Below are 18,423 nucleotides of genomic sequence, written 5' to 3'. Positions count from 1 at the left end.
ATCATGATCACGTTATACATAACATGCAATACAAAATCATGATCACGCACCACACAACATTTCAAATCATGTTTCTCTTTAGTCTTGGTGGTTTTCTTTATTAAAAGTTATAGTATTTCAAATGAAAATATCCCGATTCGAATTTATGGGCTTGAAAAAACGTTGTGAAATTCATTTAGTATTAATAAAATGTTGGTTGCACATTGTGATTTAGTGTTAATAAAATGTTGGTTTGTTGTACATTGTGAACTCGCCAATGAAGTAAAATGTTGCAAACTGAGTTCATTAATTAATTTAGGTTTAATACAAGTATGTTTAGGTTAGTTGTGTAATTTCATAACATACTTTATAGGCATTAACAATAAATGAATTAGAAGTGTTTATTATATGTAGTACAATTAATCAAAAAGTCTATTGAATTAATTTTATTATGCATATACAGTGACATAATTTTAGTAACGTAAAATTCCAATGCAAAAATATAAGTTTAATTAGTCCTTTCAGATAGGACCAAAAGTAGTTAAGGTTACTGTGTTTTAAAATTTATTTGACTAAGGGACTTGTAGCGTTCGATAGTTATAGATATGATACATATTTCTTCTAATATACTCCATATTCTTGTTTACTCAAATTAACATATTTTAATTTCAATGTTACACAAAGTATAATATGTTATTAACATTTTTTTTCTTAGAATTACGTAAAATCAATTAAATCGCTGTGCCACAACACAAAGTGAGAAATATACTTCAGGGCATATGTTTTGTAAATAATAATGTGTGTCAAGATTGAACTATTATGCATAATTTTGGAAAATCAATAAAATCATCCGCATCACAATTTTTGAGAAAAAGATAAAGAATAAAAAGTGCTGCGAAAAATAAAAAATAACGTGTACGCCTCAGCTACGAGCCTGATCTAATCTCAATAATTATAATTAGTTAGTTGCATCATTATCTTTTCTTTGTCACATCAATTCGGGTAATAACAAATGGAGTAATATAGATTATGTAATAAGGGTACAAACCTTGCAATATTAGGTCGTACACCTACCTAAGTATGTGTAAGGGTATAATATTATTGTCAAACATTTATGGTCTAGGACCACATGCAAAGAATAATTGTTTTGAGAAGTGGATCAGTACGATTCACAGTTAGAACTTTAATTAATTGGAGAATTTATTTTGGGGTGATCAACTTCATTTGATACTAAGTTTACTTACTAACCCTTAAACTTATTTTGTTTTTGTTTATCAGGAAAAGTAACAAATAGCTAGGGTTCATTTTAGTGTATGTTCTATGTCATAGATAAATATCTTCTCTTATTTGCCGTGGAAAATTATTGATGGTCTTGTGCCACATATATATTTTTATTATATATACATGAAAGGATCAAATAAGTTCAATAATGCAACCGGTAAAATTCGTCAAAAAAAAAACCATCATGCAAAAGCAATTTCCTCTTAAAATGTGTCTAGTACCACCCTTGGTAAAGCCAAAAAACACAAATACAAGGAAAGAAACCCATTAGAAACCAAGAAAAAACAGCAAACATAAAACTTGCTAGCAAATCAATCCAAATGTAAGACTCGCACATCTCCTAGGCGATTAGAGAAAATAGAACATACCCATGAAGTCATTAGAATTGCTGGTTTCGGCATCGTTTTATGACGAATCGGTAAAACTTTGTCGTTTCATAATAAATTAGATTTTTAAAATAAGACTAACAAGTGTACACATATCATTACCTTAGAACAAATTCAGAAGATTTATTTATTATTCCTGATATAATTATATCAATCTTATAAAATGACTATACTGATCAGATACATGAATGGAAAGCCTAAGATTCCTCCTACACTTGAATTTATTTGCATACATTGTAGGTAGAGTTAATTCACAGTAAAATGTAGATTTATTTGATGACTCATTTTTGGTGGCATCAACTGTAAATCTTGAATATATATTATAGTACTCCATTAAAACGCTTGTGTGTGAGAGAGAGAGAGAGAGTTTCGATAGGTCGCAATTGGTATCAGAAAAGAGCAGAAATAATGAATAAGAAATAATGGATGATACAGAATTTGTATTTATCGTCTCTTTTAACTGTCACTTAAACCCATTGCAGTTGGACTCTGCTTCACTGTTGATGGATCCGCGAATTTTTGATGTTAGCAAATGCTGGTAGAGAATGAAAATACAGACACAAAGAATTTACGTGGTTCGATTTACTGAGGTAAATCTACGTCCACGGGGAGAAATGGGGGCAGGTTTGTATTGCTTGATCTGCTAATTACAGCTTACAACACAGACTTGCTATATGATTATTTCTCTAGAGAGATTCTAACCGCTTTCTACCAGGTCTAAGTTCTATTTATACATTGAACTAAGATCGTGGCTTACATCATCACTCTAGGTCGTGGAGGTCGTGTAGGTCATGGCCTAAGATCGTGGCCTGAGTTGACGCCACGTGGTAGTGGGTGTGTTGGAAGTTGTGGAAATCCTGCATGGGTCCACTAACTCCTTGTTCGGTCGAATACTGAGACCGAACTGCTTTGGTTGCCGATCTGAGAGTAGAGCTTGATGCCGACCTGAGAGCAGAGCTTGATTGGTTGGCTTTTACCGAGCTGTAGGCTGAGGCCGAACTCTTTGGTAATGCCGAACTCCTCCGAACTCTTTGGTAATGCCGAACTCATACTCTTCCTTGGGCTTTGGGCTGATGGGCCGTCACTGCTGTTGGGCTTGTTTAGTTCGTACCCCATCACTACCCCCCCCGAAAGACGAAGTGAATCACTTCGGCGAAGCGAGTCACTTCGGCATTCTGGATAAAGGTACGGGGGAGGCTGACGTCAGGGGACGTGCCTTGCATGTGACTGCATTAAATGCGACAGTAAAATCCGGCCGTTGAATCCTGAAAAGGTGGGATTCGAAACGGTGCGACGATTTTGAAATCTTCGCCGAATCTGATAAATATGCTCTTTCTTCCTCATTTGAACACCTTTGCTGTTGCGTCTTCTATACTCTCTCTTTCTCGAGAAATTTTCTTCCGCTTTCAAGAGCTTCTTCAGACTTTCTTCACTTTCAAAAAGTAAGAAAAATGTCTTCTTCTTCTTCTTCGGTGTCGGGTAGCGGTAGGAAAGGGGATAAGGGGTCTTCTAGCCGGAAAGAATCCGGGGAGAAGACCGTAGAGTATTTTCACAGTATCTTGAGTAAGGATACTGTGATATCCCTTCACGAGAAATATTTTTTACCTGGGGGGAAGGCGGTGGTTCCCGACGATGATCATAGGGCTAACGACCCGCCGGAGGGTTATGCCACCGTTTACGAAGCCTGCTTAGAATGCGGGCTTCGTTTTCCTCTTCCCCCACCTTTTGTAGAGCTTCTTGATTTTTTTCAACTCCCTTTAGGTCAGGTGACTCCGAACTCTTGGAGGCACTTATCGGCTTTTGCTGCCGAACTGCGTAGGCTAGATAAGGATCTGTCTCTGAGGGCAATCCTTAATTTTTTCCAGTTTAAAAGGAAGGGGTCTTGGTTTTACTTGATCCCCTTACAGCCTTTTAGGGCCTTCTGCAAAACCAAGTGGCCGAAATGGCAAAACCGTTTCTTTTTTTATAATAGGACTTCGGCTCCGGGCTTTCCTTGGAGAAGGCCGAAGTCCGTGATTCCCCATCCTCGGTTAGAACCGTTGGCCGAGCTCGAGGGCGAGCTCAATAAGATTCCTATGATTAGGAAACAGTATTCGGAAACTGAGCTCGTCAAGGGCGACCTCGTGTTCAATATCTCGTCTTCGGACGAAGAGGCCGAGGGTGAGGATTTCTCTTTATCTTTATGCTCTACTGCTTTAACGAAGAAAACTAACCTTGTTTTCTTGCTTTTTGGCAGTGTTCATGCTGAATAAGGCTATCCGAAAGTCCTCCGAGCTTGAGGAGCCGGAGAAAGAGAAGGCTACCAGCTCGGCGCCTGATGCCGAGAAGAATCCGAAGAGGCAAAAGACCTCTTCGGGTCCAAAGAAGCCGGAGTCGACTTCGGCAAGTAGGAAGGGGAAGACCCAGAAGCCCCCGAGAGCGCCAGAGAAAGACATGGTCTTGGCGCCTCCTTCGGAGCATATCTGTGAGCCATTTTTATGGCCCACGGACTTTGCCGAGGTGAATTGTCTTCTTGATTCTTTGGCTTTGCTTCTGTCCTGTATTTTTGGTGCCCTCTGTTGACTTTTTTCTTTATCCATTTTCAGAGGAACGACATGCTCTCCAAGCTCGTCGCCGTCGAACTCTCCAAAGCGTCCAACGACCATGCTGAGATGCAGAGGAAATTGGCGGCTGCTTGTCACCGGGCCGAGCAGGCTGAGGCAAACTTTGAGAAAGCCAGAGCTGCTAGGATTTCGGCCCAGGATGAAGCTCAGTTTGCCAAAAACCAGCTCGTCATCCAGCGGGAGCAGACGAAACGGAGTGATGCTGCCGCCGTGGTTGCCCAGGGGGAGGCTCTCCGTGTTTACACGGAGAAACTCTTTTTGAGCAGCCAGTTCTCGGCTTTTGTCGGTAGTCTGGTAAGGCTAATTGCCGATAAGGGCGAGCAGGGGGCCGACGTCGTGCTGCCTCTGTACAGCCGAGAGATAGCAGCTCGGCTTCAGAATCTGCCGCTCCTTGAGGAGCTCGCTTCATCTTCGGTCCTGCTTTCTGCAGACCGAGTCCGGAGTTGTCGAGCTGATCGGGACGAGAACCTGGAGGCTATCTTTGCCTCCGTGGGGCCCGTTTCACCCGCTTCGACTTACAACGGAGAGGGTGAGGCCGAGCCGCTGGAGCGGGAGGCCGAAGTCGAGCGAGCCGGGCATCCGGAGAAGGAAGCCGATCAGGAGACGCAGCAGATCGGCTACGGTGGCGCCGAGCAGGCTGGGGAGAGCAAGGAGGCAGAGGCTGAAGCTGAAGCAGAGAAGGAAGCTGAACCTCACCGAGAAGGTGGAGACGAAGCTAGCGAAGTATGATTTCGTCTCCCTTCTCTTAGTTTAGTTTCTTCCTTTATGTAAAATGGCCTTGAAGCCCTCCTTGTATAGAAAAATTTTTTTTCTTATGAATGAAAAAATTCTTCTTTCTGCTCTTGTGTCTTCGTATAGCCTTTCGTACTCTCTTACTCCTGTTGTGGTTTACTACCTGCTCGGTAAGCTGAAATGCCGAACTGACGTAGCTGCTTTGTATTCTTAACTCTCAAGGAGCTGGAGGTACTTCACTGGAAGCGGCTGTACTCTTCGGCTTTAGACGAAGCTGAGAAAAGAGCTATAGCCGATCAGACGAAGAATGACGAGCTTCTGGCTCGTTTGGTGAAGCTGGATGCCGATAATAAGGACTTAGAGTCCGATAAGAATGATCTGGAGGCAGAGCTGAATACGACCATTGCTGAGAGGACTGCGTACGAGGATTACATCCGTGTGCGCGGGGGAATGACCATATCAGATGTTCAGAGTCGAGTTGACGAACTATGGGAGGAATATAATGTACTCCGGAGGAACAATGCGCTGGAGAGCTCGGCTTGCCAACAAGTCGTGACATCATTGCGGCGCTGGGCTTCTCGGTACAACATCGTTCTTTCTCGGCGCCCCTCCATAGAAAGATTCCTTCGGCATATCGTGCCAACAGATGCTCGCACTCCAGATCAAACCTTTGATTCACTTGCTCAAAACCGTACTCCAAGTCAGCAACGAACTCTGGAACAGCCGGAAACGTCAAGACGAGAACAGGCTGAAGTTCGTAGAGGAGCTGTGATTATGAGTGAGCAAGATCAACAAATGCTTCGTGAAGAGACTCTTCGCCGCCGAGGTGCTAGGGCTTCCCGGGCTCAGAGAAGAGGTGGCAGGTCGATTAGAGCATCTCGTCGACCTGCTTATTCTGCAGCTGCCTGGAACGCCCGAACTCAGCTTCACGAGGATTTTGTGAATAGATGGCTCAACTTTAGCAACCCTGGACAGTAGAATAGTCCTTTGTAATAGCGTAACGCCATCTTGTAGGGTAGCGGAGTTGTATGCTGAACAAGATTTGATAAATGAAATTTTGTTTTCGCTTCTAACACTGTATTTACAGCTTAGCGAAAAAATTTCATCGTACTTGTCCTCGGTCTTATGAAGTAAACTTCTTTGACCGGACTTGTCTTTGGTCTGATGAAATAAACATCTTTGACCGGACTCGTCTTTGGTCTGATGAAATAAACATCTTTGACCGGACTCGTCTTTGGTCTGATGAAATAAACATCTTTGACCGGACTCGTCTTTGGTCTGATGAAATAAACATCTTTGACCGGACTCGTCTTTGTGTTCTAATTTGGCGATTTTCGTCGCCGGGATCGAACTTTCCCTTGTCCTAATTCGGCGAGTTTTATCGCGTGGATCGGACTTCCCCAGTTAACCGAAGTGGTCTTATGCAGTAAACCTCTTTGACTAGACATGGTCGTCCTCGGTCTTATGAGGTAAACTGCTTTGACCGAACTTGGTCGTCCTAATTCGGCGAGTTTTATCGCGTGGATTGGACTTTCCCTTGTCCTAATTCAGGCAAGTTTTATCGCGAGAATTGGACTTTTGTTGCAGTTCGTTTCAGACGAAGTGCTTGATTCTTAAGCAGAATTGTGGTCTTGTATCCTCTTTAGAAGCTTTGACACACAATCGTGGGCTTGTTGCAGCTCGTTTCAGACGAACTGCTTGTTTAAGCTGAATTGTGGTCTTGTATCCTCTTTAGAAGCTTTGACGCACAATCGTTGGCTTGTATGTTCTAAAAAGGGGATCAGCCTTTGAAGAACGAGATACCTCAGTTTTATTTGTAAGAGACGACACTCACATAGACAGACACAACGCACGTAGAGACAAGAACAAGTAAAAAACAAAGAAAACACATAAGACTGACTGACCGGACTGTCTCTTACAAATGGAACTTTTTGAGGTTGGAAACGTACCATGTTCGGGGTACTTGTGCTCCTGACGCGTGAGTCAATTTGTAAGGCCCTTTGCCGAGGACTTCTGACACCCGATATGGACCTTCCTATGTGGGTTCGAGTTCGCCCAGCTTTTCTGCTCGGCTTACTTCGTTGTTTCTCAAGACGAGATCTCCCACTTGAAATTGCAGCTTCTTCACCCTTTGGTTGTAATACCGGGCTACTTGCTCCTTGTACTTGGCTGCTTTTAGGCAGGCCAATTCTCTTCTTTCTTCGGCAAGATCTAGTTCGGCTCTCAGTCCGTCACCATTCATTTCTGAGGAGAAATTGAGTTCGGGGACTGGGTATGCCAATCTAAACCGGAATCACGGCTTCAGTGCCGTACACCATCGAGTTCGGCTCCGGTGTGACTTCGGTCATTTCGCCGGCCTCTGATTCCGGCTGCTGTGATTGCTATGCTTGATGGTGCCGAACTGATTGCTCGGCACTTTTAAGCGCAATCTGCGAACACACTTGCTCTTTTTCGATCACCTCGGATGACCGCTATCTCTCCTTTAGTGGAGAAGGTGTTCGGCGAGGATGCCTCTGATCGCTATGACCGGGCTTCTTTTTGTCTTCTCTGGATGAGCTGTCTAAAGACCGTTTTCGACGGTCTGCCTCATCGGCACGAGAAAACTTGTCCGCAATGTCCCACATCTCTTGAGCTGTTTGCGGACCGCACTCCACGAGCTTTCTGTAGAGAGCTCCGGGCAGGATTCCATTTTGGAATGCCGAAATGACAAGTAGATCATTGAGATTATCTACTTGTAGGCATTCCTTGTGGAATCTCGTCATAAAATCGCTGATCTTTTCGTCGCTACCTTGACGTATAGAAAGCAGCTGAGCCGAAGTGATCCGGGCTTCCGCTTTCTGAAAGAACCTCCTGTGGAAAGCATCCATTAGATCTCGGTAGGATCTAATGCTGCCTTGGGGGAGGCTATCGAACCACCTTCTTGCGTTCCCGATAAGCAGCTCGGGAAACAGCTTGCACATGTGGACCTCGTTGAGACCCTGGTTCGCCATGTTATATTGATAGCGTCCCAAGAAATCATGAGGATCCACGAGTCCGTCATAGGTTATCGACGGAGTTCGGTAGTTCTGTGGTAGGGAAGTTCGGGTAATATCGTCCGAGAACGGAGTCCTCAATGCTCCGTACACGGCGAACCCGACATTTCTTCGGTATGGAGGAGATGGAGTTCTCCTGTGATTCCGGTACCGAGGATTCTTTCTTCTGGAAGACATGATACTACTGCGGTAGTGACTGTCTCGTATGGAGGGAGAGGGAGAATCCGCCGTTTTCGCCTCCGGCTGCTTTTGGCTTCTCTGCAGGAAGGTTAAGAATTCCTCCTGCTTTTCAGCCAAAAACAGCTTGACAGCCTCGTTCAAATCGGGCTGCTGGGAAGACTCGGTGTGACGGCTTTTGGAGCGGCTTGTTCCTCCGCCATGAGAACTGGTGGTGGATTTATCCCTAGGCTGTTTTCCAGACCTATGGGGTGGATTGGCTTCCTCCTGGTTCTCACGGGCAGGAATACGGGTACTCTGCGATCTGGTATGCATTTTTTGGGTTGAAAAAATGGTCAAAAATTCGCTTTATCACAAATTTGGTTCTCTGTTTCCCACAGACGGCGCCAGTGATGGATCCGCGAATTTCTGATGTTAGCAAATGCTGGTAGAGAATGAAAATACAGACACAAAGAATTTACGTGGTTCGATTTACTGAGGTAAATCTACGTCCACGGGGAGAAATGGGGGCAGGTTTGTATTGCTTGATCTGCCAATTACAGCTTACAACACAGACTTGCTATATGATTATTTCTCTAGAGAGATTCTAACCGCTTTCTACCAGGTCTAAGTTCTATTTATACATTGAACTAAGATCGTGGCTTACATCATCACTCTAGGTCGTGGAGGTCGTGTAGGTCATGGCCTAAGATCGTGGCCTGAGTTGACGCCACGTGGTAGTGGGTGTGTTGGAAGTTGTGGAAATCCTGCATGGGTCCACTAACTCCTTGTTCGGTCGAATACTGAGACCGAACTGCTTTGGTTGCCGATCTGAGAGTAGAGCTTGATGCCGACCTGAGAGCAGAGCTTGATTGGTTGGCTTTTACCGAGCTGTAGGCTGAGGCCGAACTCTTTGGTAATGCCGAACTCCTCCGAACTCTTTGGTAATGCCGAACTCATACTCTTCCTTGGGCTTTGGGCTGATGGGCCGTCACTGCTGTTGGGCTTGTTTAGTTCGTACCCCATCAACTGTCACAACCCAAATCTGTACATTATCATTTTTTGTATTTTATTTAGTTTTTGTCCTTTTGAAATTGTTTTGCATCTTGACGTTGCAAGTTCACATAACCTCAACAATAAAAGCTGGAGGGTTAAAGTTCATTTATATAGATATTGACAAAATCATTTTCTTGGAGAATGGAGATAGCTAGTACTACTATTCATGAACTCAAATGATGATTCCGACAAGATTAAGTATGTAATGGAGTATAAAAGTTGTGTCATGATAAACTCAAACACAAACTCATTTAACTTCACCGTTAGGCCAACGTATCTATACATCTATACATATATAAAAGACGAGTTTTGGCCTTCTTTTGAATATTTATAAATTTTGGGCATCAATTTAAATATTTATAAATTTTAAGTATAATCATGTCATTCACCTCACTATATAATTAAAGCATAATAAGTCCTATATAATTCATCTATTTAATATTGTAACTGCCCATCATGAAAAATTGACTGTTAATTAGTAATTCGGGTGAAAGACATGAGTGTAATAGGTTAATTAGTAATAGCTTGCATTAAAAATGGTCAATATTTAAATTAGTAATTTGAGTGTCATGAATCAAATCAAAATCCTAAACTCTTCGTGCATGCCCATTTAAAAGTAATAAAAATGGCATTCACTATAACGTAAAAGTTAATAAGTATATATAAATCAATTTTCAACATAAATTTAAGGATACAATGATGCTATAATTCCATCAATTCATATAAATATGTAGTAGTATTGGCTAGCTTATAATTTACTTTCTCACTTGCTCCCGTTGCATCACGAATTCCATGAAAAAATAAGATTTTTTTTTGGTATGGTTATTATTACCCTTTACCAATAGTAGTGCATTCATATGAATCTATTGTATGCATTTTTTTGTATGATTATTTTATTCCTAATATTGTGATCTTGCCATAGGAAAAAAGCTTGATACTTATCTAAACCTTAACATTATTATTATTATTTGATTATTAACATTATCCCGACTTCTATTTTTGTAGATATTATTGGTGTTATCGTTGACCCCGACAAGGTTACTACACAATCTAATTCTCAACTCATCTAGATTAAGATTGTTGATTCGCGGTGAGTGTTAAACCGTCATTTTATTTTTATTTTCTATCTGTTGTACGCTGTGGAAAAATATTGTAGATTTGACCCTTATATAAGAACCCTACAAAACTTTTCACTTCCTCAAATTTATAACATTAATATCGGTTATTTGTCTCTTTATCAAGACGGGTCATGTATCATTGACATTTTAAAACGCATATAGTTGCATTTGCATACATAAAATAATATATATCTTCTTAATTATTCATTAAATGTATTGATATAGCATTGATATTGTAGCAAATAATAAAAATCATCAATTGTAATGTGAGAAACCGGCATTTAGAACATGATTTTCAACAAATGTATCAAATTAAGAGCGCCATTTGCTCAATTTATTTTTATAATTTTGCATTAGTTATATTTAATATTGTCCAAAACTATTATATGAAATTTAAATTAGTTACAATAACATAAATGGAAGAAATTATATAATGTAACTGCGCCGTTATTATTTAGTTCATACTCCATAGTCAATACACTGAGGGCAAAATAACCACAAGGTCCTAAAATTATTCAAAATCCAAAGATTTTGTTACTGCCACGTTAAGAGTTGAATTTTTGATATTAGTGATAGCCATCACTTATATCTTTAAGTAATTAATTCAAAATTTAAACTTACTATGATGAAATTAAATCGATCTGTATATAAAAGGGGAATTTTGGAAATATTTACAAAGCTGTCATTATAAATATTATAATAAAATAAAGACTTCATAATCATAAATCATAAATTATAGTAATTATATGTAACTGCTATGTAGTTGGCTTAGTAGAGTAGTGGAGCACCTAAAATCTCCCTATAAGTATTTCCTTTCATGTAATGTTGAGACAAAAAAAAAAGAAACATTGAATACTTTCATTTTCATGAGGTTATTTGTTTAAATAAACTAAATTCTAATCTTAATATGAGTCAAATGTATGTACATTGAATTTGAATCTGGTAATCTTTATTACAATATTTATATGTACATTGAAATAATTTTAAAACTTACTATAATATTTTGGTTCTGTATAATATGCTCATTTATCAATACTATCATTATATAATAAAATTACTCTTCGCAATTTTTTAACATAAACTAAATTCATAATTTTGTACATCACAACTTCATTTTAATAAAAATAACTATTTTGATCAAATGTAGTAATATTGTAAATGTTTATTATTAAATACATTTATAATTTTAGACCGATATAAGGGTATTGTTTAATATTCAAAAAATATTTTATAATTTGATATCAATAATATGTGCCGTGGGTGTAATACTAGTATATAATAAATATAAAGAAATTACTAATTTGTAATGAATTTTGAGTTTTAAACCGAAACTTTTACCTCAATTTGGCACATAGATAGATATTTCAATTTTTTTTGTCACATTGATAATTTTTACCTCTATTTGGCAACTATATTTTCCTAGTCTGGATTAAAGCGAACAGTGATGGAGTCATGTTTCTCCAATGTAAATGTTTCATATCCTTTGACTCATCTTATACTGAACGTGGCATGAATTTTACCAATTCTCACATTTACAAGGAAAGAAACAAAGCTGCGGATGGTACCAATGAAAAGCAATGAGAATTGCTTACCTAATTCGTGTCTGTGCAGACTAGCCATAATCCTAAATCCGTTAGCATCTGTTTGGGCTTAGAAATGTGCACCCAATATTAAATGTTAACTGTATGTGAAATACAAGTTGTATTACATATACACAAAAGTTTAATCCAAATTCCCTACCCCAAAAGCTCAACATGAAGCCCAAGTTCAAAGATAAAAAACATGAAACTAACAATAGAAAGGTTCAAATTATTAGTAGAAAACGTGTGAAAAAACAATAGACCGATGTTGTAAGCATCTTCAATAGCTATGAGGAAGCTATAATCCTCTATGAGTCGTGCCACGAGCAGCCTCAACCATTCGCCCCACGTCGGTTAACCCTCACACTCTGCTTAAAGATCCTACACACTTTCACATATCGTCCGTCCTGCCTTTCACAATAGAAAAGTGGCAGCATTCAACCCTCCCCCTTTCGCCTGTGACAGATCAGACATATACCTTCTCGGACTCATTCATCATCCCATCCACAAATAAATAACATCACATTTATCTCAGCCTTCTGCATTTCCTTGATCAAAATTCTAGCATGTTAGGACAAAATGGTGTAACACTGTAACATCCTATTTTGATCCCCTTTTCCTTCACCATTTCGTCCCAATCTCATCAACGTATGTAAAATCATGCTATCTTTGTTTATTTATATAGTTTGAAATCTTTGGATATCCCAGACTCAACATTTTTTATCAATTAGGCTCATTTTGTTCAACTCATATTCTATTGAAAGAGTATGACTAGAGAAATTTAATAACAAGAATAAAAATACATAATCAACCATATTAAATTTAGTGAAATAAATGTAAGAGCACTTTTTTATGATTGATAACGCGGATGATAGGATGTACTAGTACTGTATTTATTCTTGCCACAAGAAATTTTTTAATATCAGACGTTCGAATTTCGATAACATATGAATTGAGCAAAACTAATTCAAATAATGGGAGTAATTGTTAATTAAAAATTGCAGAGAAAATATCATCAAGCGACGAAAGAATTTTACGGTACGAGTCCCATACCCTAATCCTATCCTTATCCCGAGCCGCGTAATCCAGCCTCGTCACCGCATTGAACAGATCGGAGTAGAGCTTCCGCAGCCGCGGCCTCTCCGCCGATGGCTTCGCCTGAATCATCGTGTACACGTCCTGTTTCAGCAGCGCCGAGCTCCTCCGCAGCACCTTCTGCGCCTCTCTCCACGACTCCGCCTCTAGCAGATCCTTCACTCTCACCAGGCTTTGCGCGTGAGACTGGATCTCCGATTCCGCTTCTTCCACGCTCTGCTCCGGCTCCGTCAGCCGTAAATCGAATGCGGCGGCCGGTTTTGCGTGCGTCCAGAGAAGGACGGATGTCAGTATTATGGATGACCGTCTCGTAGCGGCGGCGGCGATGGTGGTGGAGGAGGAGGAGGAAGGGGGTTTGGTGAGAGGGTGGAGAAAGGACGATGGAGCTGCTGCCATCTGGTTTTGAGGGAATTTCAAACCATTCATTGTTGCTCAACATTTTAGTTTTTGAAATCTTCTATATATAGCTCAAGGTCAATTAATGGAGCCGATATTTAACACTGTAATTTTTTTTTTAAATTTTGAAAAGATGAATATTACTGTTGATTTGGGGATTTTTATAATTAAAAAAAAGGCAAAATTATTTTAAAAATCCACTAATTTTGCTTGATTTCTAGTTTGTGCCACAAGTAAAATTAACAGTCATGAATGTGATTCTGGAATTAATTTGCAGTTAAATGTTAATCTTCATAAATACACTGTAGTCAATTAACAGCAGTTTCCTTTACAATCCAACCAGCCAGTTCCTATGTTAGGTAAACAAATAGAGGAAAATGCAATTGGAGATGCAGAACACAGCAAGCTTTCGGATGCAAATCACTTGCCAGAGGGTTTACGGCTACCTCGTTTTGCTGTCAAGCCAGCAGACTCTCCGCGCACAATCTCATCGACTAAATCCTTAAAAACAAGCCGTTCAATGTCAAGAACAACGCCTGAGGTGTCAGTGTCAAAGTTCATCCAGTTGTCCGACTGGAGCAGCACGTCGTGGGAGAAGATTGTTTTCCACCCATCGTCTTCGTCACCTGAACTGCAAATTGGATTCTTCGTCTCGAGTTCTTCAATCTCACAACAAAGTTCTTTGAGCAGATTCTGAGCATTCAACACCTTCCTTGCAAGCTTAACCTGCCCCCACCAAGGCTTGGAATCTGGACTCGTGGAGGCCAATTTTCTAGCAAGAGTTTCATTGACAGTGTCAAATATCAATTTCCTTTGCAGCTTTTCATTTGCTGTCAACCGAGTTGTGGCGGTGGACTTGTCTTTAGATGAAGCGCTAGCCTGTGTCTGTTCCAAGACTAAGAACAACTCAGGGTTTATAGGATTGCCTGATTGATGAAACTGGAAATCCGTCAGGTTTGAACCAAGATCTCGGAGGAGGAGGCCCGAAGCCAGTAAGATCTCAGAAATGTATTTGTGGTCTGGGTTCTCATTCTCACACAAAGAGGCAATGTAGTCTGTGCGCGCTTCATCATGGCTGGAATTGAGTCTTATGAGCTTCTGAACTAAGTTATCGATGTTTTGAAGTTTTACCCTCGTGTAGTCAAATGTAGAGCCAGATTCCACTGAGCTGGAAATGAAGCTCTCAGTGGAGCTCCCTTCCACAGCATTTGGATCCCTCTCGTTGACTGCAGGTACATCCACTGAAATAGAAGATACTCAGATTCAGCCAATTGTTGCCAACAGAAAATGCATATAAACGAGTAAGAGAGTCGATAGGTAGATTTATTTACATGTTATACCTTTGAGGGTCTTCCCTGTATACTTTATAGGAGAAGGAGAGTCGTGTGCATACGCTGCATTGTCAAGAACCGAGACAGGGCTTAAGTACTCAGGAGGAACATAACCAGGTTCACCTGCATCTTCCTCGCTCAGCATCAGGGTAGAATTCTGAATAAACGAGAAAAACAAGCTCAAAATAGGAATAGGCCGAATATACCGCATATCAAGTTGAGAAAGTATACCAACCTTTTCCACAACACTAGATAGTATAAACTGAGAAGCCTTTGAAGATAAGCTATCCAAACCAGTGGCACGAGGAGATCTTTTAGAGCTATTAAATTCAACATTTCTATAGCCCCGTGTAATGGTTTCATTTGATTCAGCATAATCCTCAATGTCATGGGAACTTGAATTTCTTGATTCAACACTGACCTCACTCAGCTGCTCATTGCATTTCTGAGAATAACTGTTCTTTGATCTTTGTCTTCCGCCAGGATAATTGGATTCAGCTTGTTGCTTGTTTGGCTGCTTTCTTGATTTGCTTGAATCAGGAGGGGTGGGAGGCCGAGACCTTCTCTCAGGTTCGAGCTTCTTTTGTTGCATTCTCGGGCTGACTGGTCCAGAGATCTTATTTAACCCTGCAGAACCATCTGTGGCCGACTGCTGGGACTTTGTCGAAGTCTGTGTGGTCCTTAGAGTTCTGTTATTTCTTGTACCGACAGAACTTAGAGCACTCTGTCGTTCACTAAACTTTGAACCTACATCGTTGGATATCCTGCCACCATATGAACTTTTTCTATTGTTGGCTGATTCACTAACCCAAAGATTAGGCTGACTAGAAAAGCCACCATGTGAAACTACAGAACCAACAGGGATACCAGATTTCTCGAAAGATTTAGCCGGTTTCATGATAACAATAGGAGACTCATGAGTTTGGGCAGCAATGGCCTTTCTCTTGGTGATAGCAAGCACTTCATCAGCCAGTAGTTTTCCCCTGTCTACTGATCTCGAGGAACTTAAAAGGAACTCCTCATGATCTTTATGAATACTGTATTTTGAACCTTGCACATCTTTCGACGTTTCCAAGAGTCCCTTTACCTGCATTGCATCTAGTATTTGTTTAAGTGCTCGAAGATCCTTTCCCGACTGTGTGAACTCAAGATCTCCCAATCTCTTCTCTATCTCACTGTAAACAGAAGGAAATGCGGTGGAAGCATTTGCAGGAGCTCTTGCACTTCTGGATGCTGGTTTCTGGGAAGTCCTCGTCCCATCGTTCTGCTTCCACGGTGCTGGCTCAAGGGGAAGCCATGACATAGGTTTTACCGAACCATCAGAGTTCCTCCAACGTGGTGAGATGGGCTCCTTCCACGAGTTCTTTGAGGGACTAGACAGTTGAACAGGTTTTGTTTTATCTGTTTTCTCAGACAAGCTCGATTCATCAACTAAACTTTTGCCTTGATAACTCCTAGTGGAACCCATGTTGCTGTCACCGGATGAAACAGAATCCGGTAGTGAGTCCAAACCCATCAGCTTTGCAACGACGCTTGGGGGGCGTGTTTGAACCTTCCCTTGGACCAGACTGCAGTTTTTCTGCATAGATTTTGAGAGGACAATGGACTTTGAGTCAGCACCCACACTCCGCATCGAGCTCTCCCTACTGTCCAATGAAAGTCTTGGAAGGTCTTTAAGCTTCAGAGCAGAATTGGAACCATTTCCATCATAAGAAAACCGAGGGCCGTCTCTTGAGATTGATAGTGATGATCCATCTTTGTAATGGCACGATGATGATCTCAAAAGTGCTCTAGCTTCATTGTTATAGCGAGGCGCCTCTTGAAGCTTAGCAAGAATTCTAAGAGACTCCTTGATGTCAGCAGGCGAGCATTGTTTCTTGTCGCCACCATCACTGGTTTCTGATTGTAGCCTTGGTGAGTCTCTGTACACGAACGGAACTGCAGCTCCCTCACTAGGCATAACCTTTACCGATGAACCATGAGTTTCCCTATAAATTGACTCCTTCACCAGATCTCGAAGATCAAGAGCTTGTCGACTAGACAAGGGCTGCAGGCTCGTTGCTGAGTCCCTTGAAGAAGTTTTGGGGAAAATCATTCTGTCAAATGATCCAGCTTCCAACTGAGTAGCTTTGTTACAGTCAAGAGAAGAGAAAGAGGATGAGCGGGATGAAGATGAGAATGAAGGCCTCGATGATTCAGCAGAGTATCTTTGTCGGTTTTGCATATTCTTGTAAGAATACTTATCCTGCTGCATCAAAGTGTCAGGATATCAGAAAATGAAAAATGCTTAACCTAAGAGTCTAATTATGTCTTGCAATTCATTGGCAAGCGCAGATGCAATCGAAGCTAACCGCAGAAATAGGTGGTGGACGAGGAAACTTGCTGGTGTTACTAAAGATGTGATAACCAAGATTAGGCTGAGGTAATACCAACTGCAACAACAAATGCATATTCAAAAGATGGCCACATATTCTTTTCTAAACCATAAGAGAAGCGAAACAGATGATGCACTTCCCCCGTGAGACAATGGAGCTCGTGCATTACACAAAACTTAAAAACCACATAAGATTTTATGCAACCATCCATCAATGGACAGTGAATTCAATTTTCTCAAGTCCAGTAGAAATTTATCATCATAAATCAGACTGTGGCAGCACAAGCAAAGCCACTAATGTAAATCGAAAATTGAGATGCTATACCAGCGATGAGGGCTTCGGGTGTGCACCATTAAAATCTCTCCGATGTATCACAACTACTGATGTGGGAACTTCCTGCACAAACACAACCATCTGATGGTAAGATATAAAGCCATGACAAAACAGCAAAAAATTCACAGTATTATAACATTAAGAATGACAATTCACAAACATCACTAGCAAATTGGTTACAAAAGAAGATCAATAATTATGCAGCAAACTTTTGTAAAACAACACTGTGTGTGCCACAAACATTCCAAATCTTTACCGGGTGGAGGGGGCAGCCTCTTGGTGCTGTTGCTAAGCATGTGTTGACGTTCAAACATTTGAAAGATCCCAGTCATACACCCAATTTGAAACTCTGGATTTTCATCTGTTAAAGAATGCAAGAGCTTTGCTGCCATCTCTCTTGAATACTCAAACTAATTTTCCCTATCCACAACCAAGAGTCGTGAATTTGGCTCTCCAGCAGTGGAGAAAGTAAGAGTTTCCAGATCCAAGAAGAGGATATAATATGTTCGATGAAAAGGGTGAATGAAATGTGAGAAAAAGAGAGGGTGGAAGCGGTCAGCTGTTGGATGAAAGCAAGGGGAATGATCCATGTGTAGAGGAAGAAGGCATGATAGGTGAGGGAAAAAGAGTAGGAGTATTAAATTGTGAAGAAATGGGGGAGATGAGGAGGCTAAAACTGTCTGCATCTACATGTGATTTTGTCAGGACGAATACTCTCTCTCTCTCTCTGCCTTTGGGTTGCTGCATTTTTCGTTATGCTGACTGACTGAAGACACGCTTTTGATTAATATGGGCGACTATCTATTTTACTAATTATTCTAATCATATCCAGATTATTATGTAGATTACTTTAGTCCCATGTAAAATGACTTGCGTCACATTGGTAAATAAATAAATAACCCATAATTTTAGAAAATTTTACTAGTACTATACAAATTAACAGGTTAGATCTTAATTATAACAATTATTC

The 18,423-nt window shown here is 40.7% G+C and overlaps 2 protein-coding genes across 3 annotated transcripts; both read right to left on the bottom strand.

Annotated features, from left to right (window-relative positions):
• Nucleotides 1–12,030: 12,030 nt before the first annotated feature.
• Nucleotides 12,031–13,527, bottom strand: LOC121747128 (psbQ-like protein 3, chloroplastic). Of its 2 annotated transcripts, none has more exons than XM_042141118.1 (2): nucleotides 12,977–13,527; nucleotides 12,031–12,471 (listed from the first exon to the last, which is right to left on the bottom strand). In XM_042141118.1, the coding sequence occupies exons 1-2, from the start codon at nucleotides 13,442–13,444 to the stop codon at nucleotides 12,412–12,414; spliced, it is 528 nt and encodes a 175-aa protein (XP_041997052.1). In that variant the 5' UTR covers nucleotides 13,445–13,527; the 3' UTR covers nucleotides 12,031–12,411. The 2 variants fall into 2 exon arrangements, with proteins under 2 accessions (XP_041997052.1, XP_041997053.1); XM_042141119.1 differs by having other exon boundaries at nucleotides 12,032–12,462; nucleotides 12,977–13,526.
• A 157-nt stretch (nucleotides 13,528–13,684) lies between these two features.
• Nucleotides 13,685–17,781, bottom strand: LOC121749112 (protein LONGIFOLIA 2-like; the record flags this gene model as incomplete). The annotated part of the gene is made up of 6 exons (XM_042143714.1): nucleotides 13,685–14,655; nucleotides 14,755–14,902; nucleotides 14,981–16,993; nucleotides 17,097–17,177; nucleotides 17,445–17,516; nucleotides 17,710–17,781. Coding segments are annotated over 6 exons (3,207 nt in total), but the record flags the coding sequence as incomplete, so codon positions are not given.
• Nucleotides 17,782–18,423: the final 642 nt, after the last annotated feature.

Source organism: Salvia splendens, chromosome 9 (assembly GCF_004379255.2).
Source record: "Salvia splendens isolate huo1 chromosome 9, SspV2, whole genome shotgun sequence".
Classification (NCBI taxonomy): domain Eukaryota; kingdom Viridiplantae; phylum Streptophyta; class Magnoliopsida; order Lamiales; family Lamiaceae; genus Salvia; species Salvia splendens.
Note: the sequence above shows the minus strand (reverse complement) of the source record. Positions and strands in the feature narration are given on the sequence as shown.

Bases quoted from the DNA above. Each gene is read 5' to 3' on its own strand.
- LOC121747128 (XM_042141118.1), bottom strand. From the start codon at position 13,444: ATGAATGGTTTGAAATTCCCTCAAAACCAGATGGCAGCAGCTCCATCG. The intron at 12,472-12,976 runs GTATGGGACTCG...ATTTTGATCAAG, and splicing joins GGGATAAGGATAGGATTAGG to GAAATGCAGAAGGCTGAGAT.